Source organism: Vanellus vanellus (genome assembly GCF_965231255.1).
Source record: "Vanellus vanellus genome assembly, chromosome: 1".
In the NCBI taxonomy this organism is placed as follows: Eukaryota; Metazoa; Chordata; class Aves; order Charadriiformes; family Charadriidae; genus Vanellus; species Vanellus vanellus.
In genome coordinates this window covers 190,605,180-190,632,285 of record NC_138905.1, presented here as the reverse complement: position 1 = coordinate 190,632,285, position 27,106 = coordinate 190,605,180, and the positions used below count along the sequence as shown (strand labels likewise).

At 41.2% G+C, this 27,106-nt stretch overlaps 1 protein-coding gene across 2 annotated transcripts; it reads left to right on the top strand.

The window, feature by feature from the left end:
• Nucleotides 1-12,503: 12,503 nt before the first annotated feature.
• Nucleotides 12,504-26,599, top strand: ESD (esterase D). Of its 2 annotated transcripts, none has more exons than XM_082492547.1 (9): nt 12,504-12,548; nt 13,858-13,927; nt 14,873-14,961; nt 16,634-16,732; nt 19,443-19,567; nt 20,754-20,873; nt 22,548-22,646; nt 25,105-25,272; nt 26,373-26,599. In XM_082492547.1, the coding sequence occupies exons 2-9, from the start codon at nt 13,860-13,862 to the stop codon at nt 26,451-26,453; spliced, it is 849 nt and encodes a 282-aa protein (XP_082348673.1). In that variant the 5' UTR covers nt 12,504-12,548; nt 13,858-13,859; the 3' UTR covers nt 26,454-26,599. The 2 variants fall into 2 exon arrangements, with proteins under 2 accessions (XP_082348673.1, XP_082348674.1); XM_082492548.1 differs by lacking the exon at nt 12,504-12,548 and adding an exon at nt 13,446-13,462.
• Nucleotides 26,600-27,106: the final 507 nt, after the last annotated feature.

Genomic DNA, 27,106 nt, shown 5'->3' with positions numbered 1-27,106 from the left:
TTCCACTGTTTCCTGACAAGTTTGATATAGACCCTAAATCAGGGGGTTTGAGCTAAGGACAACAGCCAGCTTGTACTACAGAGGCCAGCTGGGCAAGGGATTGAGCACTGATGGAGCACAAGTGGTCCAGGGCATCCCACAAAACAGGGTATTCAGGCACATCCTGGTGTCCAGATGTCTCCACTCCACAACTGGAGTGACGGTTTTGAGGATTAACCCTCGGGAACGGGTGCCCCAGGGAAGAAGTAGGCAGGAATAAAACCAAAGGTCTTTCATGAGTAGAGGTCTGAAGCTCAGGATTTGCCACCAAACCAGATTGCCTTCATGTGACAAATACTGACACAGGATTGAAGGTCTTTAACCCTGCGTGTGAGGGGAAAGGAAACACAGATGCTTCCACCAGTGGAGGGAATTGCCGCATTTTGTGCCATTTGTGCCGATTGTGATGCAAGCGTCTCTGGCCTTGTAAAAGAAAGAAGCAGACGGGATGGACAACTCGGGTCCTACTGCCCCTTTGCGCCAGGGATGATGCCTATGGCACCCTTCTCCAAAGCTCGATTCCTCCCAAAACTCCTGGGGGTCCGGTTGCTGGTCTGCGCAATCTCCTTCACTAGCTTGCATTTGACAAACTGTTACTGAGCATTTAACGTTCACTGCTTATGCTCTCCGCTCGCCGTCTGCATTTCGCCCACGTGGCAGAGCAAATCAGCCCCCCTCCCACCCCCCTGCGTTTCTCTTTCATTTCACCTTCTGTTCCTCTTTCACAATGTCAAATTGCTCAGGTTGCAAATACTGACGGGGAATGTTTCACTACAAACAGAGGGTTTCAATTACTTGCTTGATGTTTCATTAGAAGATGACAATGAACAATAATTTTTTTCCCAGCTTATTAAAATAAAAGCTATGTTTTGGACCTAAAAGACTTGACAGCATTCCTTTAATTGACAGCTGGAATTAACATAACACTTATTTTTTGCTTAGAAGCAGGGATATCTGATGCCTGCCATTTTAATTCTGCGAGCACTCAGATAGGTGGTTTTATTGAGTGATCAGCAGCTTTTGCCTCAGAAGCCTCTCAAAGCTAAGAATGCACAGCAGATACAGACTGACATCTCCAGCTCTTTATGGACATTGTTGACAGTTCAGCGAGGCCTGATTCTGCCACCTTGCACCAAAACGTTAACAGATTTTTGTGTGGTTTGCCTTAGTGAGGATGACAGAGTCAGCGTCTGAATTTGTTCTACCCACCATGCCAGATCTGCGGGAGGTCGTTCATCAGCAGATAGCAACTAAGAGAGTCATTATACTGCTGACAGATGACAAAGTTCAGCCGTTTTAAACCAGAATTTATAGCATTGGGCCTACGCTTGGGATGAACACTACAGTTGAGTGTGATCAGCTTCAGAGCAACACTTCCATCTTGCAAAAAAAAATGTGAGTGTTTTCATTATGCATCAGACTGGAATGGAAACTTTTGTAATTTTCCAGGCAGAAAAAGAAGACGACATTCACACAGACTAGCTCAGAGGTTAGGGCCTTCCCCTGCCTTACAGGAAAAGCATGCTGAGTCAGCCTGTCATATCTGCATCGAAAAAGCCCGCTTTGTCTAAAAAAAATGTTTCAATCAACAATTTTTCAAGTACATCAACGTTTTATTACTGTTAAGACTGCATCTGAGAAATGTCCAAAGACATGAAGCTCACCATGTATCTCCTAAGCTGGTGTGCATACTTTATACACTTCAGGGTAAAAAAATCCTATGTATATATCCCATCCAGCCAACCATGCACTGTACTTCTGTAATTATTGCGAAACGGTGAGATGCATTCTATTTTGAATACCTATATGTTTGCTTATGTAAATACATAGAGAAAAACGTTTGCTGTATTTTGTAAATGTTAATGTAAAATTGTGTTCCGATGCTTTATTGTTTTGTCAGATCCCACTGCTAGTAAAGCAGATTAAAATATTTAAATGCCATCAGTTGTTTTATAAACTAGACGTTTGTCTTAAGTAGTTATTTTGGTTTGGTTTAATTTCTCCCATACCTATCCACAGTACCATGTCTGCTGATGACAAAAGTAATTTTAAATATCTTGCTGGACAGAGAGAAAGACCATGTTGCGGAATTTAACTATCTCGGTAAACTGGTCCAAAATGAGCCGTTGCAATCATTTTCTTTTTCTAAGGACAGCCATTCTTCTACTGAAAAGGTATACTCTTTGGATAAGTACATATAGCTTAAAAAATGTCAGTCTCAGTAACAACGTACTTGCAAAAGTAATAAGCCAATTAAATTAATTTCACTAAGAAGTCGTACTATAAGATTAAAATTAATAAGCAGCATAAATAAATAGCATTGCACAGTTGCACAGACGTAAATAACACCTGAGTCACAGAACCACAGTGCCACCTATTGGTAGTATTTCCTTTCACAAAGGGTATTATCATATGAAACCTAAATGGTTTTTGTTACCTTTTTGTTTTCTCCATCTTAAAACCAAAATAAATGTATTCCTCCAACTGAAATTACAGCACACACACTCCTGTTTACAGTCGCAATGCATATTAAAGTAGTATGGCTCTTAATAAGAAGCCCCCTCAGTACCTTGCTATAATCTGAAGTTTTCATCGAGTTTTGTAAGGCGTAGAGAAAAGCATACAAAGGTATATTTTTCAGAAATTACCAAACAAAGGGAAAAAGGCTGTTTTAGCTACAAACCTGTGAGGCACCATAGGGTGAAATGTGTCAGATAAGACCCTTGAACTGAAAATCCACTCAGTTTTACCTCTGTAGTACTAAACTACTGTACGTAGGCTCCAGGGTATCATAATTTCTTACGCTCTTTGGAAAACTCCTTGCCAGATTTACCTGTTTTGACATACTTTGCACTGGCCATTCATAGAGAATACATTTAGCTTATCTATCTGGCACTTCAAGCCATAAAAAGCAATGATATTTGGAAAAGAAGATATTTGGTCTTCACATTTATAGTATAATTTTCTGAGGATACTCCTTGGAATATGGTAAAGGAGTCTTTGGAAATTTTATATAATGCACTGAAGTTCTTTGATATACCTGCAGCTTTGACATGTGAGACCTGGCAAATGGGCACAGCAATTAGAAAGCCTCCTTGATTGAATCTTATGTTTGACATAATTTAATCGCAGACATACCATGTTACCAGACCTCGAAAACAGTTCTAACAATGGTTCTGCAAACCATAATTAATTATTTCCAAAGTTATTTGACTATATAAAAGCTTAACAATTTTCAGTCAGATTGAAATCTTCATTTTAGGATAAAGAAAAGCTGACAAACTCAATAGTTTTATTCAAATTCAGTGTGTCAGTTTACACATGTAAAGTTACTCATATTCTTACTGTTTGCAGAACATCATCTAAGCATAACATATCTAAGTTGCTTGGGTTATATCACTGTGTAACCAGTACAAAGACATGCAAAATAGGTGATAGTTGTGTTAATATTTTAACTATCATCAAATTCCTATCAGAATGGAAAATTAAAAACTAATGCAAACAAAGGATTTTAGGTGGTTGTTGAGCAAAATCAGACTTCACCATGGTCAGGCACTAATTTTTCAAGTGCTGGACTCATCTGGGTTTTCTCTAAAATGTGCAAGGTAATATAGTTTAAATATGACTATTTTGCCACCCTGGGTGTGAACAGTGTGCAGAGAATCAAACCTGGGACCTTTCCTTAGGAGATCTTTATATATAAGCAGAAAAACTTACTTTGCCTTTTTTTTTTTTTTTTTCTTAAAAAAGGGTTCACACGGGGAGACGCTTGGGAATGATCCTATGTCAGCAGACTTCCTTATGGTCATGTGTCAGAAGATTTGCCTCAAATCAAATTGTCAGTAAACAGATAATAAAACAAAAGAGAAAATCATACAGAGATTATGTAAAGGACATAAAACAACCTGTGGCTGTATTCTCCGAAGGGAGTCAGCATGTATGTGCATCAACACCATTCCTCATCAAAGGCTCAAGAGAAACTAACCACAAGTTAAGACAGAAGGTTCTTGCATGGTGAAAGAACGCCTGGGAGATAGGAAACACGCAAGACAGGATAATCAGTCTTTACCTTGGAGGCAGGACACCAGTGAGCCCTACAGGGGCCTCTAGAAAAAAATCACATCAAAAGTGGCAGTGGAGAACTGATTGCAAAGACCACATGATACTCTGTGATGGCTCTGGAAATGGCAGGTGAAATTCAAAGTAGAAAAAGTAAGGTGATGCATTTTGGGGGGAAAAAATCAACTCTAGCTCTACATACAGAATAATATATTCTGAACAGACCATCACTACATGGGAATGAGATCTTTGTGTTATGGTACTGTGAAAAAAAATGATCAGCAGTAGTTAAAAAAGTATTTGAAGATAACTGTACAGAGAAGGGCAACAAGGACAATCAAAATTATAGGATGGCTTCCATACAGGTAAATATCTAAATAGAGTAGGACTCTTAAAAGATTGGGCAAATTCATGAGGCCAAAGACAGCTCTTTAACATAGAGATGATAGCCAGAGAACTGAAGGGATCTCAGACCTCTAGATGTTAGCGAGTGCTCTCTGGAGCTGCTTGCCAAATGCTTGTGCTCTTCCTTCTACCAGTTTGTGCTACAGCTCATCTTCAAAACAGGGTGCTGGGCTGAATGGACCATTGGTCTGCACAACTACAGCTGCTCTTCTGTTAGATTCCAAACAAAAAAAGTGATCGGTATATGAATTTAATTAAGGAATTCCCCATTTTTATGTTCCTGATCTTCCATATATATTTCTGCAAGTGCATTTGCAATTGAATAAAAAATGTCAAGGAGTTAATTTGTAAATTCTTAGGTCACAACCCAGTGACAATACAAATACTAGTATTTTGTGAGTTCACTGTTATTCTTCCTGTTATATGTTAAGTGTTCTTTAGCAATAGAAAAGATTGCTAGTCTGAAAATCCTTAAACACTTATTTACTGCTCTCAGGAACCCAGTAATAAAAATAATGTTCATGCGAAAACACAACTGCTGCAGGAAATGGAAGCAAAGAAAACAGTAGTTAAAATGATGGATGCTGAGTTTCCAAGCAAATTTACAACACGCTTGTTTTGTAAAGTCTCTGCTGCTGAATAATTTGAAATGACAAAGATGTTTGGGTGATACCTGCCTCTTTGCAGAAAAAAAAGAGCAAAAGGGGTGTGAGTTGAAAAATTAATTTTTCATTAAGTCATTTAGGCCGGGAACTGCTAGGAGTCTGCTAGTTAAGTGTCCAGGTCTAAGCCAGTTGGCCCATTTCTTAAAGGCAATGAAAAAAGAGAGGCAGCCTAAAAGGAGTATTTAAGGCAAGTGTAAAGAACCACCCTTAGGAAACACCTACTGGAGAAAATCCCAGCCTTCAAATCCCACCAGTGTAAAAGAGCTTTATTCACAACTATCAGCAGCTACAATGTAGCCACATCACATTGCTTTTCAAAACGAAACATTTGGGGCTAATGTTAAGCCTGGAGATGTGGTATAGGGGATAAATTTCCCACTGTAAGAGGGATACAATACTGCAGGGAATACAATCATCTGTTTTTTTCTTAACTATATATCTATTTATCTTAACTATATATTCCAGATTGCACTCCATCTCATCACCCAGGTCATTAATAAAGACACTAAATAGCATTGTCCCTCATATTGATCCCTGAAGGGTGTCACTCTGCCAGCTGGACTCTGTACTGCTGATCAATACCCTCTGAGCTCCACAATAATCCAGCCAATTTTCCACCCACCTTACTGTCCACTAATCAAGCCTGTATTTTGCCAACCTCACTAAAAGGAGACAAGGAGATTAAGAGAAGTTGTTGCAAAGCCCTTGCTAACGCCAAGGTATACAGATTCCACCCCTCTTGCCTTGTCCATTGAGGCAGACTTTTCATCAGAAGGCAATCAGACTGGTCAGGTGTGCTGTACTCTTGGTAAATCCATGTTGGCTATTCCCAATCACCTTGTTCTTTGTGTACCTGGAAATGGCTTCCAGGAGGATTTGTTCCATTATGTTCCCAGGTACGGTAGAAAGGCTGGCCTACGATTAGTTTGCTTGATCCTCCTTCATGCCCTTCTTGAAGGTGGGTGTCACATTTACCTTTTCCCAAACATCAGTAAGACCTTCCGGATTGTCCTGACCTTTCAAACATGATAGAAAATGGCCTTGCAATGACACTGGCCAGTTCTCTCAGCGCCATCTAATGCATCCCATCTGGTCGCATAGACTTGTGCATATCCTCATGATTTAAGTGCTCCCAAACATTGTCCTCTGTTCTGGCTAATACTCACCTGACAGGCCAACTTTATTGGTGAAAACTCAGGCCAAAAAAGGCACCGAGTACCTCATTCTTTTCCCTGTTCCTTGTCAGTAGCTTCCCTGCCCCATTGAGCAGTGGTCCCACATTCTCCTTAGCCTTCCTTTTGCTGTCAATGTACATAAAGAAAGCTTTCTTGTTGCTCTTCACATCACTTCTAGTTTCAGTCCCAGCTGAGCTTTGGCTTTCCTACCTCCATCCTTGCATGCTTTAGATCTGTTTCTATATTCTTCTCAGGTAGCTCATCCCTGCTCCCACTTTCCATAGGCTTCCTTTTTGCATTTGGCACAGTCAGGAGTCTTTTCTTCATCCATGCTGGCCTGTGCTCAATTTTCTGCAGTGAATAGACTCTTCTTGTGCTTTGAGGAGGTTGTTCTTGAAGAACAACCAGCTCTCCTGGGCTCCTCATCACATGCCAGGGCAGTCTCCCATTGGCTCCTGACAATAACCACTACTTGCTCTCCTGAAGTTCAGGGTTGTGACTCCATTTCTTTTGCTCACTTTTAGACACTAATTATAACTAAATAACTCCACATATTAGTCAGTGAAAGCTTGCTCCCTTCAAGGTTTATTCTTCTCGGTGATTTCAGCTATGCAGTCTGAATCAAATTAAATGAGGACATTCAGAAGACCACTATCCTTTGTTAAAATTCCAACCAATCAAGTTTTTTGCTATTTCTCTTGGGGAAACACGAGCATCTACTTTTACTTTTTCATCTTAAATCATGTTTGGAATCTTCTGGCTCTTTCATTACCTGTATTACTTCTAGAAACCATACATATTATTGAAATAAATGTTCTTCCTGCTCAGGATCTCATCAGTTTTTCCAAAAACCATGTAGGCAAGTTACCATACTCAATCTTTGACAGTAATAAAATACTGCCTTTTTCTCTGCATTTTAAAAAGCCATGCTCTTTAAAATAATCTTTTAAATAAAAGAGCAGAAGCAATCTCATATATGGTAATTTTGCATGACTCTGTCTTACATCATTATAGATAACAGATTTAAATAGTCCTCTCTCACAAGAAGAGTTTGTGATACACAACTTAAAGATTCTTTCTACTATTTTGATCCTAAATTTGACAAATTACTTCAAGTCTGTGGCCTGAATTGCACCCCAAGACCAAGAAAGAAAGTCCACTCTACTTGTATTACTTTAAGGCTCATATAGGGATCAAGAAATCCCAGGAATGCCAGCTGGTGTTGCTGATCTTAACTTATTCCCTCAGACCTAAAGAAAAGCCTATCTCCCAGGGAAAGACAACCATAAGCCTAAACAAATAGCGTTTATACCTCCACCTCTCCTTGGGGCTCCCATTAATAAAGCAAGCTCTAATGTTCTACTAAATTATTTATTGGCTGAAATGGAATTTAAATTTGTGCTTTGGTGTTCTCTAAGTCAGATCTTAACTATTACATTCCTGTCAGCCAATATCTTTCTTTCGCTGTGATTATACCTCAAATCTTACTCGGATATCTGAATTCAAGATATCAGCTTCAAAGTCTCAGTAAAACCAACATGAGGAATTTAAAACTCTATGTGGAAAAATTTCTCAAACAAGCGGTCTCTTTGTAAGTTCAAAATTAACCTGCTCTAGAAAGAAATAAAAAACAAAAGACATAATACAAATATGCACAATTTACTATAAAAAAGCAAGACTGCTTCATTTTTAATTGTAAAGCATTAAGAGGAAACTACTTTCCGTCAGAATTATCAGACACATATACCTCACTGGATTTGGTATCAGTTGTAACACATGCTTAATTTTGCATTTTCCTGAAATGATAAGAAAATATTACTAATATTTCTTATTTGCATAACTAATTAAAAAAGCATGCTTGTTTTTTCCCCTGGAAAAGTTTTCAGTTCTTTCATTGCTCTAGAGACAAAGTTTTTTTTCAAAAAACACTACCTTTTTCTCATTTCTTATCACAAATGGCTTATTTTGGGAACTGCAAATCTTTTGTGTATGCATTTCCCGCAGTCTCTCTGCAAAGAGGATCCATGAGCATGCCCAACCTCATAGCAGCTCAGAGCTATTGAGGCTGTTCCAGATCACCAGTGCAGTGCTGCAGAAACACCAATACAACATATGGCCAAATTAAATAATCAGAATGACGAAAGACAACTGCTGATCTAGAAATCATCTCTGGCCACAAAGGAGATTGTGTAACTTGACCAAAGACAAAGTCACAAAGCTTCTCAGGGAAACTTTTCCATTTCCTAATCTGTTTAATCAAATTAGCTTCTTATTACAGACTGGATATTTTTTCCTATGGAATTAGAAAACTTGTCAAGAATCCCACCTGGAATACTGCGTCCAGCTCTCACATTGGAGCCCTCAACGTAAGGACACGGCGCTGTTGGAGTGGGTCCAGAGGAGGGCCACAAAGATGCTCAGAGGGCTGGAGCACCTCTCCTATAAAGACAGGCTGAGCGAGAGAGTTGGGGCTGTTCAACCTGGAGAAGAGAAGCCTGGAGAGGGAATTTTTACAGGGGCATGTAGTGATAAGATGAGGGGGAATGGCTTCAAACTGGAAGAGGGCAGGTTTAGATTAGATATCAGGAAGAAATATTTCACTATGAGGGTGGTGAGGCACTGGAACACACTGCCCAGGGAAGTTGTGGAGGCCTCATCCCTGGAGGTGTTCAAGGCCAGGCTGGATGGGGCTTTAAGCAAACGGATCTAGTGGGAGGTGTCCTTGTTGATGGCAGGGTGAGTGGAACTAGCTGATCTTTGAGGTCCCTTCCAACCAAAACCACTCCATGATTCTATGAACACAAAAAGAGGAGACAGCTAGCATTGACACCACTGTAACTTGCATTCCAGTGCAAGCAAGACCAAAGGACAACACTGTTTCCCCAAAAGACCTACAGACTCAAATGACACAGTCTCTAATGAACAAAAAGGAAATAACGAAAGCAAGAAATGCAGCAAAGAGGAAAAAAACTCAATGTAGGCAGATAAAATAAGTGAGGGTGTGTAGTCTCTAGCCTCTGACATTGGTTTTGTTGGTTAAGAACCACCTGAGGCAAATTGCAGAAAAAGTAAAGAACTGCCTTGAACTGACAGCAGCTAATGACATGACAAGTTGCAGCCAGGTGAAATCTTGGCAGTATGGAAGGAAAGAAAATAAAAGAAACTTTGGAAGATCTAACTTCCATCTGAGTCAAAAGGTAAGATAGATAGATGTGGTAAAGAAGGGGAAATAGAAAAATAAATCAATAACAATAAAGGGACAGAAAATTCTCCTTCTCCCTGTGTAAAGCCTCTCCCCTGAAAAGCTAAAGACTTGAAGCACATTGTGACAATACAGTCAGCATGAAATGTACTGAGGGATAATAATGTTACCGGCCATATATATTGCTTGGAAATGACCATAGCATGGTATAAGACAAAGACAATTTACACGAAGATAACATTAGAATCATAAATGACTAAGTTATGAACAATTACTGTAAAGAACACTGGAAAAGCTGTTTACAGAAAAGAACAACATACAAATAATCTCCTGGCAAAGTAGACAGTGAAGCGTGAATTCAGTGGTCTGAATAAGCAGAGTAAAGATGAAATCACATACAAAAAGTTGAGAAAAAGACTGAAAAGCACTAGCAGGAGGCAGAATCCACAGTTATTAGGTAAAAGAAGTTAGCAACTACCATCCTTAATTCAGACTACAGCAACAAAAACATTGGAAAAGCGTGTACCCAGATGCATGGCTGAGGGAAGGACAGTACTTACTGAAAAGAAAATGGGAAAGGAAGAATTTGGTACTATATGCTTAAGACATACAGGTTGCTTGCTTACAATGTGGTAGTTTCTCACTGGAAGCTTTACAGCTTTACAGTGTTTCAGTGGGTTGAAGCTAATGGTATGTTTTCCCAAGTACAGAAAGGATTCTGAAAACGTGCTGAAAAGGCAAAAACTTTTCTGACAGAATACAAAGCCATCCTTATAAATGCCAGAATAAATGTTAAGACAGATGATCTGAAATTGTATCTCGCCACTGGGTTAGCTCAGTGATAAAGTGGCTGAAACTACTGTCTGTGTAAGGGGAACATACAGAAAGTATGTTGGAGAAGCATGTATTGTACTTGCAATACAATGATAAATAGGTGAGGTAACAGTACATAATCCCTGAGATTTTCCAAAGTGAGTACCCGCCATTCTTTTCTTTTTAATATCCTTGTTTCTACTGTTTGCCATCCTGCACCATATAAGGAGAAGCCATTTGATGATGAAGGGACAGGAATCCCATTTCACATCTGTTTTTTTATAGATAATCTGAAATGATGTGCAGAATGATACCAAAAGGAATTCACTGGTGAGAGCTGCAGACGCTGTCTCAAAGGATACAGAAATGGCAGTATGGTTAAACAAATGTGCATAGCCAAAGATACTAAAAATATCCATACCACAGCACAGAATAGACTGCACCAACTTGGCTCCCTCTACCTTACACTGTCCTCAACGGTGTCCTGGCATCTTTTCCACTTCACACGTTCTTACATACAACACACACTCAGCTGTGTGCCATGAGAACAGCCCTCTGGAGGGCTGCGACACAGCTCTCACGTTATTTACCTATGCACTTACTTTAGTCATTTTTGATTGAAAAGACACACAAAATGCTGCTTTTATCTCAATGTTGTGGAGACGTGGGGAGGCCAGGTAGACTCATCAGCATGCTGCCAGTTGGATCCTTCTGAATATGTCACTGAAATGAGAGCAAACTGGACAGAGGTTATCTAAGGGACTTGAAAAGGAAGCGCAGATTGTGTACTGACAAGAGAGAGAAATAGCTAAAAATAATTGCAGATACCATGGAAAACGAGATGTGTGTAATGACAGCTGACTGGATATACAAGAAAGAAAACAGACTGGCTAAAGTTTAGATCAAATAACAAACTAACTGGGCAATATCTTGCTAGTGAGGATAGGACATTAAGAGGGCTACAAAACACACACAGATAGAGATGGAAGGAACAACCTGAAGAGTGTTTGAGAAATACTAGTGAAGAAGCACACTTTAATTTGCTTAATGGCAAAATATATCTTCCAAAAGAAAAACTGAGAGAAGAAAGTTTAAATAGCTCCGAGACAGACTATTTGTACCAGCTACATCCAGCTAGTGAGACAGGATAGGGAATGCTGCTCTGGCTGGAATGCAGGATGGGTGGCCCAGATCCAGGGTCCAGCAGCTGCAGTCCAAACAGATCTGCTGAGGAACAGTAGAAAGTAGTGCGGGAAAGAAAGTACTGCACATCGCTAGAATTAGGGATTAAAAATAGACATGAATTATTGTCACATTGGCAAAGTACCAATGATCAGACTGCAAAATGTTATGGGCAAAAATAGTTGCTGCTAATGCAGTACATGCTACGAGACTAAAAAGAGGGGGAGAGTTTTGCTGAGGCCACTTTTTGGGGTAAGTTTAATTGCAAATTGAAAAAAAAAAAAGACCCTTTAAGAGCAGGAAGTGGGAAGAATTTGGGTTATGAATAAGATGAAAGCACTACCAAGTACCTTCTTTCCTCTGTGATCTCGAAAGTGAGGTGACATGACAAAAACTATCTAAACTAGAATTTGGTTTTATTATAAAATCAGGGGTCTGTCAGATGGCAGCTGCTACGAAGAACGCTGAAACACTGAGAAGAGGTAAAACACTTCAATGATGTGGTGGCCCAAGTTCAGGCCGCTTCAAGCAACCTTTTTGCCCCTTGAGGTCTTGGTGGCCAAGGGAAAATAACGCCAACACAAATACTTGCTGCTTCGAATAGTTCACTGCTATTGGACTCACTGGATTAACTTTTTATTTCTCTCTTCATTTTACAGCTCAACATTTTCTTCTTCGCAGCCGGGAAGGTGGCCTGCGCAGCACTGGGGCATGAAGGTACCATGGCCGCAGGCAGCCCTGGGTGGCAGAGCTGGAGAAGCGCCTGAGGAGGAGGAGAGCAGCACCCCCAGCCCCCACAGACACGGCAGACACACACCCCCCCCCCCCAACCCTCCCCCGGGGACGCGGATTCGAGCTCGGCGCAGGCCTCGGCCCAGCAGCCGCCATGACGGGCGGGAAGCCGCCGCCGGAGGGCCCTGTCGCGGGCGGGGCGGCGGGAGGCCGCGCCCGCAGAGGGGCCGCCCCTCGCCCACGCCGTCCGCCGCTCGGCCCCGCCGCTTCTCCGCGGTAAGGGAGCGGGGAAAGTGGGGCGCAGAGCCGGCACCGGGGCGGGACGCTCGGGGCGGGGAGAGCGGCGGCGCGCAGCCGGGCTGGGCCGGGCCGGGCCGGGCCGGGCCGGGCCGGGCCGGGGCCTCGCTGCGGAGGAGAGCGGGGCGGCGGTGGCGGGCCCCTGCGGGCCCTCGGGCCCAGCCAGCGGGCGGGCCGAGCGGGAGGGATGGCTGCCTCCGAGGGCGAGAGGGTGCAGAGGGAGGCGCAGGAGAGCGCTTTGGTGCGGCGGGAAGGAGCGGTTGTGTGGAAATTTAGTGCAGGGAGGGAGGCCGAAGTGGAGCCGGGGCCGGTGGGCGGCCGGCGGGCCCTGCCTGCTGCTCCAGCGGGCCCTGGCTTGATGCTGCCGTCGGGGTGGGCGTAAAGCGCTTCTGCGTGGACGCCACTCGACTGCAGCCCTTCGGGGGTGGTGGAAGACAATGAACAGGCCCTGAGGGCTGTCGGTGGTGCGTGCACCATAGGAGTGCACAGGTATGAGGGAGGAAGCGTTTTCGTTTTGGCATTTTGCTACCTGCTCTGATGTTACCTGGTTTCTCCTCAGGATTTTGCTTGTGTGCTGACCCTTCAGGCCTCTTCCCCGTTCAGCTGCCTAGTTGGCCTTACCAAGCTCAACAACAGCATCTCCAGTTGTGTCATCTTTCCCCGGTTTCCTCAGCAAGTTTGCTATGAGTGTGCTACTGGCTGTTTTAAAACTCCCATGACTGTTTCCTTGCTTGTATTTTTTCATACTGTTTCTTTCCCATGAAAGTAAGCCTTCTGCTTCTCTGTGAGGCCTATCTTTCAGCCATCCCCCAGACCTTTAGAACAAGTTAGTTAATTTCCGTCAAAGATGTGGTAATTAGTGGCTGGATACTGGCACGCACGGAGAAAGAAAGGTGGGATAGATTTCTCTCCTGCATGGTCATTGTGCAAGAGGCAGCCTGGCCACTCATCACAGGCAGCTCCAGGCTAACCACAGCACATGAGAGCAAGCTATGGTTACTGCAGAGGTAAAGGTGGTTGGAGATGTGGGTCTGTAGGAAAGCAAGAAGGCTTTGTCAGCTCTGCTCTCAAGAATTCAGTTACCTCTCCCCTCCATTTCTATGGGGAAATAGAAAGTTAAAGAAAGATCGGAAGGTGTTTGGAGGAGATTCTTTCTTCTGAAAAACTGACATTAAACAAAGGTGTTCTAAATTGTATTCAACTTTTATGGTCTCATAACTCACTGTAAGTCCAGGAATGTCTTATTTTCAAATTTAACTTGTTCCTTTTTTTTTTTTTGCACATAAAGCCATGGCACTGAAACAGGTTTCCAGCAACAAATGCTATGAGGGTTTCCAGAAGGTGTTTGAACATGACAGGTAAACACTACAAAAGCAACCTAGATATTTAGCATGGAGCAGCAAATCCATACTATCGTTGTTGTCAGTGTTCTCAGTCTGCAGGAAGATAGTGTGTTCTCACTAATACCCATATTTCAGTAAGGAATGCTGTCTGCTGCTGCTTTGGCTGTGTTCTTATATTTCTGTGTTAATGTTTAACTTGTCTAGTATACTTAGTGCTGCAGATCTGAGGTGGGAAGCCAGTATTTTTACCTTTGAAAATGAAGGTCTGTTACTTTGGCTTGTCCTTTTTGCAGCCCAGAGAACCACTGTGTGTACAAAGTTCCACTCACTGGATATTTCACTTCTACGCACTCCTAAAAAATGCTGTGAGCAGACAGACACGGTAGATACAGATTCTTGTTTGATGAAGGCAAACAGAAAAACATTTGCTTTTTTTCATTTCTGATCCAAAGAAAAAAAATCATTAGTTATGCTCAGATAAGCTTTTATTGACAATTTTAGGCTTTGGTATTAACTAGGCAATTGGTTAGTCTGGAGATTTAGCAGATTGAAAACCTCTTGCTGGGGCATGCCGTGCAGTTTATATTCTGCAAGTCATGTGGATGTGTTCTTCAGTAAAAATTACTTTCCAATTTAATAGAGAAAGCTCAATTTAAATATTGATGGGGTTCAAAATTCAATTTTCAAACTGTTCCCAGTTAGTAGCACTGCAAAAATGTGCTTGTTTGTAAGTGTCTGTTTTAAGTATATTCAAAACAAAGTAGGAAGGTTAGCTGTTGTCAATTTAGGGGGCTAAGGCCGAGTTTAAAAGTTGCTTTTCATTTTATTTGACTTAGTTGTCATAATTCACTGACCAAATCTCTCTTTGAACAAAATGCATTGATTCAATGTTCTTTTTTTAATGTTTGTGACCTTATTAATTAAGTAGTGGTGATAACAAAGAGTATTTTATTAATACAGTGCAGAGCTAAAATGCAAAATGAAATTTGGAATCTACTTGCCTCCAAAAGCAGAAACTGGAAAGTGTCCTGTGTTGTATTGGCTCTCGGGTAAGTAACATGAATTTTAGTAACTTAAAAAAGATAAGCATGTTTAAGCTACTGCGCTCTGGTTACTGAAAACCTAATGTAGAGGTACTACAGTGGAAGCTCTTTCATTCTACAAAAGTCTTCTGGAATATGCATTTACTTCGAGTGTATTGTGATAAAGCTGGATGCAGCCGGCCTCAGTGGGTAGCATATGAGATTGTGTTCTAAAATGCCCAGTGTTCAAAATGTTCTACCCTTTTTTTTCTAAAATCTACATACTTTTTGTTCTAAAACATACATATTTAAAGATTCCCCTCAAAGGCCTTCCCGTTTTCGCACCTCCTGCTTCCCTTTGTCTATGACAGACTGCTTCAGCTAGCAGGATGGGAGGCAAAATCTAGCCCATGGGAGCCAGGAGATTTGTCCTCTGGACCCCACCTTATTCTGAGTGCTGGTGAACTGGTGAACTTGGAACTGGCAACTAGTGAACTTGGAAAGGGAGGTGCTGTTCACTGCTTTGGTGCCAGCACATCTAGAGTGAGGTAACACTGGGGGATCAGAAAGGGCCAGGGGCTGAAGAGGGTTGTGTGGCAGGAATGAAGTTGTCTCATCCACAGCATTGTTTATTCATCTCTCCAGCTCCTGCTTTGCCCTATTCAGCTGCTGTCTTGCTGGGTGTAAGGCAAGCTGGGATGAGACTGTATGGACAAACATATGTTCCCAGTTATCCTGGCTTTGTTCCTCTACCCTATTCCTGTCATCTCCCTCAGAGCTGGGTCTTGCACCAAAAGTGCATAAATAATGTTAAGGCATTGCTTTCAAAATTTATGTTGGCTCTAGGATTAATTAATTAAATCTTTTTCTTTTTTTTTTCCTATTATTCAAAATGAAAAGCAGAAGCCCTGTCTGTTCTGTAATTTTTTGAATGGCTTTATTGACTCTTGTGTTTAGAAAGTTGGAGAATTAACTGGTAGTGTGGAAACTATATTCCTTGTATGTATTCATTTTACAAAATAGCTAGTAGGTTTGATTTGTAGAATGACAGTGTGCTGGGTAAAAATGCATCAAAATTGTCTGAAGAGCTTTGAGTTGTGCGGCACATTTACCATGCTGTCTTGGCTAGTGTATCCAGTCAAATTAGGTTATTTGTGACTTGTCCTCAGAGAAAACTAGAATCATTAACTCCTCTCAAATGGCACAGTAAAGAAAAATTGAAATACTGGTATGCAGTATTATTTATTTGTAATTGGAGTTCAGTTGGGCTTGCTGCAGTACAAAAGGTACGGATTGCCATGGGGTTTGGAGCCAGAGCACTTACAGGCCTTCATCCTGTCTAAAGAATGTAGGATTTGACAGACCACTTGCATAATTCTGTAACACAAACAGCTGAAATGGCGGTAGGGAGAAAAATGTAGTTGCGGGGTTAGATGTCAGAAGTTAATGTTAACCTTAGCAACAGTGTCTGTAGTCAATGGAGTCAATTGTTTGGTCAAATGTTAGTGTGACTAGATGTGAAAGCGCAACTCTGTCAGTTTCTGTGGATTATTAAGTATTGTTGAATCTAGTAAAAATCTTTTGCGTGTTTATGGAGATGTGAATTGCTCTTATTTTTCAAAACCTTTTCTGTCACAAAGGTTTTTGAGACTAGTGTGCTCTGAGCAATGTGTAACCAAAGATATTTTTATTTCTCTAGGGTTAACTTGCACAGAACAGAATTTTATAACAAAAGCTGGTTTTCATCAAGCTGCAGCTGAACATGGCATTATTGTAGTCGCACCAGACACAAGCCCACGTAAGTTTTAACAGATAACAGTTGTCTTTATCCTCACAGAATGGAGTGCTGCGGTTTGCTACAAAGTGTGTTGTCCACCTGAGTCAGAATGACCTCACCTCTCTATATATGCATTGTTTGCTAGATTATATTGTCTATATTCTTGATAACATGGTAGTGAAGGTTTGACGTTTGAAACTCTTTTATTGTCATGGCATTAAAACTAGAACAAAAGGGCCATTTATTTCAGTGCAAAGCAGGAAAGGGAAGAAAATGAAAACGAGAGGCGTGTGTTATCAGAGATACTTGCCTGCGCTTTGTGGCTTGTTGCTGAGGCTTTAAAAAATCTGCAGAACTGCGTTGTCACGCAAAGATGTAATGTTTTCTCTGTATTGTATTCTGTCTTCTAAGCCTGTCATGTCTCCAGAGGATTCCAATACTTAGGAAAGCAAACCAGAAAACCTTTCCCCCGGCAGCTGCAACAAGCTCCTGATAAATGGCTTTTTTAAATGATGTGCTGTTATTTGTATGAAGCTGAGCTTATGTCTAGTATGGGAAACCTGAAAATGGTGGAGATGCAATTACTGGAAATACGGTCTTTTGGGCATTCATTGTATTATGTTTAGTATTTGCTGGATTCTGCTAAGGTCTCATGAATGCTGTATATGACGGTGGCCGTTTTCTAATATTTCCCAATCTTTAGTGAGTCAGATCTGAACACAGGTAATAGGGGAATGAAGTGGTGTTCTTTCCAGAAAATATTTTTCACATCTAGGTTTTGAAGTTGCATAGGGTCAAAGAACAGAAATTGAATGTTTCTAATGAAGAAGAGGGACAGAAGAGCAAGACTTGTATATTAATGAACTTTACACTTCATTGTTGCTATCTGTTGCAGACCAGAGATGGGCAACTAGCCTTTGCATTACACACATTATGTGAGGATTAGAATTACCCTTGAGTAATCATACTGGGACTTGTTTTTGGTGTTGCCTGTGTAAGTTGTCTCTATCAATGTGAAACTGCATTTGCCTAGCTTATTGCTTTGTCTGTTTTCTTTTAAAACACTCTTTGCAGCATTTTAGTGTAATAAATGATCGGGATTGCTCTGCTGTTTAGATGAATTTCAGTAGGTGTTTCGTATTATACTCTTAGATTTTAGCTTAGAGACCCCAAATGTTCTTAAATCTCTTTGAGCTGTCTGGAGAAGTAAGTGAAGAGCAGTTCAAATGTGATCACAAATTAACAAATCTGAGGCTATGTAGATAAAAGGCTAATATATGCTTTTTAGCTGTGTAGTTACGACTACATGAGAATTACCTTCCAGGAGCTAGAAGATGTATCCGGATGGGGAAAAAGACTGCATGAAACCTGAAATACCTGTCATTACAGATCCTCTGTCAGGCCCTGATAGACTTTACTTTTCCTTCTTCGTAGGGGTTTGCTTTTCCAGGTGGGCGTGCTGAGTAGCATTTTGCAGGTTCCTTTTCAAATTTCTTTTTTCAGGGTTTTCCTCAAGTTTCTTTTAGCAGAATTAGCGTTGCCTTCATTGCTTGGCAGGACTTGTCTGAGTTTGTATCCGTCTCTGAGGGACAGAAGGTAGCAGACTTTTTACATCCAACATGTTGTGTAAGCACCTCCAATCCCTGTGACTGCTGGACTGTTAAGTTAGAAAATCACACAGTGTTCAAGGGCATGTCACTGGAGCAAACTCAACTTTGATCCTTGCAAAAGTCTGATTTTGCACTGTGACAGGGTGGCAGGTATTTCTGCACAAATTGTCAGGGACTGTCAAATTACGCATGGGTTTGCAGCGTAATCTGACAGTGCTGAAAGCCCATGTAATTTTGGATTGTAGAAACGAGGAACACTTTGGAGAAAGGGAGGCTGTTATTTTCTGTCCCATATACCTTGAAGTATTACATTCTGTTCTGCAAACCAGGCTGGTAAATCACATGCTAATCAAAGGGAGAATAAGAGAGGACTGGATGGGATGTATTGACTTTCAAGGAGACATCTGCAAATTTAGTTTGAAAGTGTAGCCTTGGAAAAGAGGATACAACCCTGCAGTTATTCAAGGAAGAAATTACTTCAGTTTTATGGGGAGTTATAGGTGGGAGCAATGAAACAAATTGCAGAAAAGGTAGAATTATATACTTCAAAAATCATAGGGATAGTAAGTGTTATTATGCTGTTGAAACCTAAAAAGGGAGGTGTAGCAGACATTATTTGAAGCACGTAAACTGGTATGGACACACCATTTGGTGATACATAGTTCTGTCCTTCTGGGGGAAAGAAAATTTTCTACAATTTCTGTTTCTCACATAATTTCTTGTACTTGATGGGATGAGGTCTAATAACTGAACTAAGCTGACAGCACCAATTAACAAGTGCCAACTTTTGAATAAGTCTCTGGGTAAATTGGACAAAGCTTTAGAGTATTATTTTAGGAGACATCTGTATGATATGTTTATTTAGGAAGGATACTGAAACAAGTTAGAAGTTGGATACATCTGTAGGTAATATGTAAGTGGCATTTTGAAACTGTTGTTGAAATAAGGCTTGAAAACACTGTAGTAATGAATAAAAACCTGAATTGTCTTCTAGTTGGAAGGGTAGAGACATGTTGATTGAAGAACTCGTGTCCCAGGTCTCTGATTTGTATGGTAGGTTTTCCAATTCTGAAAATCTAGTAAAGGAAACACAGTAACTACAGAAAGAATTTTCATGGTAGGTGGCTGCAATATTGAAGGAGAAGATGAAAGCTGGGATTTTGGTACTGGTGCTGGTTTTTATGTGGATGCCACTGAAGATCCTTGGAAAACAAACTATAGGATGTATTCCTACATAAAGGATGAGGTAACTGTGCTGCTGGGTTCTTGTGGAAGGGGTACGGTTCAGTCATGCTCTCTGTTCCTAGAACCAAAGCTTGCTTGATAGCATATAGATTGTTGGTTGTTTTCTTGCTCTCCTCTTTTATAAAAATTATTTATTTCTTTTTTTAATCCTCGGTTATTTCAGTGATTGGATTTACCCACTTGTTAGGCCCTTAGATACCCTGTTACGGCGATAGAACTGAGGAGGTAGAGAACATCAGCACAGAGGTAATAACCCCTGGCTGGGCTTGAGCAGGAACTCTTTGATTCTGCTTTCCTGCTGGAGATGACACAGGGTTGGCCTACATTTCTAATCTTGATTCATTAGTTGTTTAATCTCTGCTCTTATAAAATCTTTGCTTTGCTGCTCCTGGAGCAACCCACTGCATTTCACTGCACCAGTACTTCAGTTGTATTGCTCATTTAGACTGTTTTCACTGTCTGTCTTAGGACAGTGGGGTGGTGGTTTGGGTGTTTTTTTTTTGTTGTTTTTTCACTGAGTGCAAAAGGAAATCCTTGAAATCATAGAATCATAGAATGGTTTAGGTTGGAAAAGACCTTGAAGATCATCAAGTTCCAACCCCCCTGCCATAGGCAGGAACACCTCCCACTAGACCAGGTTGCCCAAGGCCACGTCCAGCCTGGCCTTGAACACCTCCCGGGATGGGGCCTCAACAACCTCTCTGGGCAACCTGTTCCAGTGCCTTACCACCCTCAAAGTGAAAAACTTCTTCCTAATGTTCAATCTGAACCTGCCCTTTTCCAGTTTAAAGCCATTCCCCCTCATCCTATTGCTACATGCCCTAGAAATATATATTGGAAAGGTGAGTGTCCAGTTTGCCATTCTGGTCACTTACAGGAGCACATATTTATGTATCTATTAAAATGAGACTGTGTATTTATTCCCACATCTTGTGTTACAGGTTGTGATAGATTTCTATAGAGATACTTTGAGTTACTTATTATCAGATGAATTGTTTCCTTTTGTTTTTGCAGTCCTGTTCAGATTGCTTTTAGGCCATGATTTTAAATGCCAGGCTAGAACCAAAGATGTGCCTTTGGTTTCAGTGGCTTCCTGGCATTGAAATGCACTAGTTATTTGTGTATGTTTTTGTCTAAACGTACTCGAGTTGCTTTAACATTTTTTTCCCACTGTTGTTCCTTTACAGCTGCCTAAACTAATAAATGCCAATTTTCCAACTGACCCTGAACGAATGTCTATTTTTGGGCATTCCATGGGAGGTCATGGAGCTCTTATTCTTGCTCTGAAGAATCCTGGAAAGTACAAAGTAAGATACAATACAGTTTATATGAGGTATACTAAGGCTTATACAGATTTCTATAGAAGTGAAGAAAGAAAACATAACATCAAGTTTTGTTATAGCATTAAATGCATTAAATATATAAATAGTTTTAGTTGTAGCAGTTCATTGATAACTAAGTATTAGGATATGGAAAATTGCCGGAATTGTGGAATATGAATATCACTGCAATTAAAAAAAATTGGCAAATTTTAAAAGTTAAGAAAAGTTCCGTTTCTTTTGGATGATGCTACAACTCTTTCAAACCAATTGTTATGTTTAAATATTAACAGGGTCTTTCTAGATCTGGAGTTGTGTGATTTGCTATATCTTTTCAAATCTTGTCTTGTTCATTGTGGAGCTTTTATTACCAGCAAACCTTTTCATCACCATTATATGTGTGTTTGCTTATAATTTACTACGGAGTCTATTAACTCCAGCTAATAGCAAGCATAACTGTAAGAACCTGAACTTCACACAAGTGGTATCTGTAGGACATTGCCCCTGCCCTGAGATTTGCATGTCAGCTTTCCTAAAAGATTGATTTTTGGAGTATTGAGCTACCTGAAGTTGTGTTCATTTGTATTCTACTTGAACCTAAATCAAACATGCTGGAACTGATTTGACTTTCCTTTATACTCATGAGGGTTGAGAGAAATTTTGTTGTTCTTGTTGGAGATACACTTGTGTAAAATGCATTTCTCGGGGAGAATCAGGCATTGGTGATTGAGAGATGAGGGGCTCCATCTTTGTGGATCAGTCCTTTCATGGGCTGTCCTGGCCCTGCACTTTGTAGTCAGCTGCTGCAAAAATGGAACTGCATTTTTGAAAATAGCGTAACATTTGCTCAGTGTCATTAGCTTGGCATTGTAAGAGAGAGTTGAATGTAAGATAAAGCTTTATTTTTATCTCTCCTTTTTATCTTTTGGAGCCAGTAGTTCAGAAATTTCTATTTTCACTGTTGCCACTTAACTGTTAACTGTATTATCTAAAATAATTAAACATTAAATTGAAAATAACAAAATCTAGGAGAACTGGCAGTGGCTCAGATAATTTGTTGCTATTTCTTGCAAGACATACGAGTGGCAATATTGATGTCCCAAGGCCAAATCCAAAAGAGGAATGTAAGAATAGGGCTTGGACTTCTGACAGCAGTATCTGGAGTTGTGATCTGAAATGCACTTTTCTTGACCCCTGATCCTGGAGGTACCTCAATTCATGAGAGACTGTTGCACGCTTAGCCGGTCTGAGCAGCCCCATGCCTCAGGGTTCTGTTAAGCTCTGCCAAAATCCAGTGGGAGATGAAATGGTCCCGTACTCTGACCATGCTGATCCAACGGTAGACTTGAGATTCTTCTCTGCTGATTAAGGGAGTTTAAACCAACATCTCCCAACAGGGAGAGGAACGGGGTGTCTAGCCCTGCCTTTTGTAGCTTGGCTGATGTGCAAAAAGGAAAGCAAAACTGTGGGGCTAGAAAGAATAAATAAGAGGGAAGGAGGATAATGATTAGGGGACCTAGCTCAGAGGTTTGGTGGAGGAGTCATGGGTTCTGGCAGTAACTTGAAAAAAATTTTTGAAAAGGCTTTTAGTTTGCTTGGTAGTTAGCAGAAATCACTTTTCTTAATTCATACTTTTTTTTTTTTTGCTTTCTTTCTGGACAGTCTGTATCGGCATTTGCTCCTATCTGCAACCCTATTCAGTGTCAGTGGGGGAAGAAAGCCCTCGGTGGATATCTGGGATCAGATGTAAGCAAATGGGAGGTACGTGTTGCAACTCGCAGTCCTTTAGTAACGCATGAATGAGTGATCTGTAGACATATTGCAGCAGGAGTCTGGAACAAAGCTCTGGGGTCCCCCCTGAGCTAGTAAAGCTGTTTTACTGCACCCCTAAGCATGGATAAATGTTGTATGTTTCTGGTGGGTATGACTTGCTGTTGCCTGATGGTGCTTATAACAAATGTCATGAGATAGAAGGCTCTCATCAAATTGACTAAATTCCTTCCTGTTTTATGAAGATCTTAAAATCTGGGCTAAGAAGAATTACGAGCACTCTGAGACTTTCTCTAACACATGAAAGCAGCGAGCAGTTTACAAGAGAGTTAGGCTATGGCCTGGCTCTCAAAAACTCAGTTCTCAGTACACAAAACAGCTGTTTTTTATAGTAGCCTGGAAAGTGAGACCACTACAAACTGTTCAGAGAGTGATAAGCCTCATGGCATCTGCAGGAGCAGTCTGCTGGAGGCAGCTAGCAGAGGAGCCCACTGGATACTTGGAAGTTGGTATCACGTAGAAGGGGATTAAACCAGACAAAGTTAGGTTTTAGCTCTATGGCTGTAATTTTTAAATATAAGTGGTTGCATATGAGTGGCTAAGATATAAAAATTTTTGTGTGCGTGTTGCTGCGTTGTTTTGGGCAGTCCTTCAGTGTTTGTGATCTCAGCGTAAGCATTGCACTGTATCCCTAGAATTCAGTTAGAAGGGATCATTGTGACCAGGTACTCCTATTTCCTTATAAATAAACACAAGTTTGCAGTTAAATCCCTTGTAAATTGGATTAAAATACCTCTTAGGAAGACATCCAGGTCTGATTAAAACATTACAGGAATGGAGAGCACTAACTGCTTTCACAACTGTAAATAGAGTAGTTTGTATATTTAACAAATTTGCTTACACTTAACATAATATAAATTTATTTTGCCAAAAAAAAAAAAAAAAGTGCTTTGGAGCTTGTCTGTAAACCCAGTCCAGTAGATCAACAGCAGGCATGGGGCCTAGACTTAGATGGGCCTTTGGCACAGATTTCACCAGCGTTGTTCCTGAGGGTTCAGTTCTAGAGCCAGTCCTGTTCAATATATTTATCAACAATCTGGATGCAGGAGTTGAATGCACCATTAGCAAGTTTGATGATGATACCAAACTGGGAGGTGCTGTTGGCTTTCTTGAGGGACAAGAGGCCTTGCAGAGGGATCTAGATAGATTGGAACATTGGGCTATGATTAATGGGGTGAAATTTAACAAGTCAGATGTCAGATTCTGCACCTGGGACAGAGTTATGCTGGGCACAAGTATAAATTGGGAGAGGAATGGCTGGAGCGCAGCCCTGCAGAAACAGGTCTGGGGGTGCTGGTTGGCTGAAGGTTCAACAGGAGTCAGCAGTGTGCCCTGGCAGCCAAGAGGGCAAACTGCATCCTGGGGTGCATCAAACACAGCATAACCAGTGGTCAAAAGAGGTGATTATCGTGCTGTATTCAGTATTGGTGCAGCCTCACCTTGAATACTGTGGGCAGTTCAGGGCCCCGCAATTTCAGAAGGATGTGAAGGTCCAGAGGAGGGCAACAAAGCTGGTGAAAGGCTTGGAAGGAATGCCCTGTGAGGAGTGTCTGACTTTGGGCTTCTTTGATTTGAAGAGAAGGAGGCTGAGGGCCGACCTCATTTCCCTCTGCAGCTTCTTGAGGAGGGGAAGTGGAGAGGGAGGTGCTGAGCTCTTCTCCCTGAGATTCAGTGACAGGATGCGTGGGCACGGTTCAAAGCTGCTCCAGGGGAGGTATAGACTGGACATGAGAAGGCATTTCTTTACCGAGAGGGTGGTAAAACACTGGAACAAGCTTCCTAGAGAGGTGGTTGATGCCCCAGGCCTGTCAGCATTTAAGAGGCATTTGGACAATGCCCTCAACAACATGCTTTAACGTTTGGTGAGCCCTGAATTGGTCAGGCAGTTGGACTAGATGATCGTCGTATGTCCCTTCCATCTGAAATAGTCTATTCTATTCTATATACAACGCCTTATCTCTATATTTCTGCTTAAAATTCCCATGTGTTACACTAGAGTTTTTACCTTTAGCTGCCAAAATAGTTACATCAAGATACCAAGTTATTTTGGCAGGACCTAGTTTCTGTACAAGCATGTGAATCGGTACTAGATTATATTGCTGTTCTTTGACTGTGTATGAATTTAGCCCTGGACTGGATGTTCTGTTTGGTCCAGAAATGATGTCAAACTGCCAACTTGGTAATTACTTAGATCATACCATTTGACCTTTTTAAAACATGGGTATAACTTTTTGGTTGTTTTCCTGTTTTTTTGCTTTTTCAAAGCGCAATTTGGTGTCCTGATCAGTACCACCCAGTACTCTATATATGCCATCCTTTTCTTGCAGTCAGCAAATTTGACCCAGTCTAACGTAAGTAACTGAATGTTGTTTCTCTTTTATTCCTGCAGGCATATGATGCTACACAACTTGTGAAGTCCTATCCCGATTCTCACTTGGACATCTTGATTGATCAAGGCAAAGATGACCAGTTCCTATCAGCGGGCCAGTTATTGCCTGATAACTTCATTGCTGCCTGCACAGAGAGGAAAATCCCAGTAGTCTTTAGATTGCAGCAGGCAAGTTGCTTCTGCGATCCTTCATTATTGGGTTGTTGCTTTGTGATTTTTGGGTCTATGGGGCAGGTAGTGAAGAGAGTGTCTCTTAATGGGGCATGCTGTCACTTACCTGTGAGTCTGTCCCTGGCCAAGTGAGGAAGAGGATAAGAGGTGACGTTTTTCCTTAACATCATCCCTTAAGGAGTGCAATGTCCGTCAGATTCAGCTGCATTTCACCACTAGGTGGGGGTCATGATTTTAGTTTCAACAAGCTGTTCCGTTGATGGCAACTCAAGCTGCTGGTGCTCAGCTGAAGAGGCGGCGTTAATGATTTTTTAATAAGTGTCACAATCACTGGACAACAAAGTGACAGATGTACATTTGCTGGATTCCTTATCTGTACTGTGGGTATTGTGTTTAGCATAAAACTTTCGGATTTAGTTTGCATGTGTTTGTGTAAATCAGGAAAAGTGTGGAACCTCTTGAAATCTTAGATTCATTTGAAGACCCAGGTGGAGGGACTGCTCTTTCCTATAGTGCAGTGACCCAGCACAGCACTGTCCTGAGAGCACTGGGGTCTTGGTGAGTTACTGACAGCTTCAAGCCAGACCCAGTGAGGGGCCGAGCCGTGAAGAATGAGGGGTTGTCCTCTCTGATTTATCTTAAGCCCTACACCAAAAGACCTAGTTAGCGCTGACAAAGTGGAGTAGCTCAGAGGTTTACATGTCATTTTAGTGTAGTGCCAGAGCAGTGATTCAGATGTGGGCTGTGATCTCCTTATACCTTTGTTTAACCAGTAGGGCAATGCCACTGAGGGGAACTGTTCTTTCAAATTGCATCTTGCTCTGCAGCTGATGCTTGCTGTTAATCTGTCTCTAATTTACATGCCCAGATCAGGGCAGGTTAAGGTACATTCTGTTTGTTTAGCTTCCTAGTGTTCATACTTAACCTGTTAGTTAGGTATCCTTTATACAGTTTTTATATGTAATAGAGGTATTTTTGATTTCTTAAAACAGATCAAACCAGAAGAGTCCTTAACTTTCCTAGAAGAGAGCTTAGCATGGTTGCTCTATCATGAACTATATATATCTGCTGATTTCTTTGTTCTTCTTCTTTTCTAGGGTTACGATCACAGCTATTTTTTTATTGCTACATTTATTAATGACCACATCAAGCACCACGCAAAATACCTCAACGCTTGAACCATTTGGATTGGGAGCGTTGTCTGTGCAGTATGAATCAAGGGATAGAGGTGAACTAAACAAAAATCATTTGCTGAAGTAGTGTCTGTAAAATGGAGCTCTTCTGATTGTACTGCGAAGAAAAATAAAAGTCCTGCTTAATTTGATGTGTGTGCTTTAGAGTAAGTATTTTGAACATTCTGGCGTGCTTCAGAGGCTCTCAGCACCGTGAAGGTGCTTGCTGCATTCTAGGTCAAAATGAAAATTAGCAGGTGAGTTAATTTTGGACTATGAATGTGGGTATGTACTTCGGACCTCAAGACAGTTTCTGGTGTAACTACGCAGAGACTATGAATAACAACAGCGTGCCTCTTCAGCAAATTAAATATCAGGGTTCGCTTCATCACTTAATGCTGAAGGAAGTTGTTAGTGGCACAACCAATTAAGCTGCTTAATTAGTATCTGAAGTGTTTGGTGTATTTTTCCTTAGCCTGTCTAAATACATTCCAAGGACAAAGTGTGGTGGAGAATGCAGACAGAAGCTTGCTGTGCGGAGTGGTTTACTGTCCTGTGCGTTATTAACATCAAAGAAATAATCTGAAAAGTCTTAAATAGATGATATTTAAAGAAAAGACCTCTTACAAACCACATGAAGGAAGTGGTCTGTAGGAAAG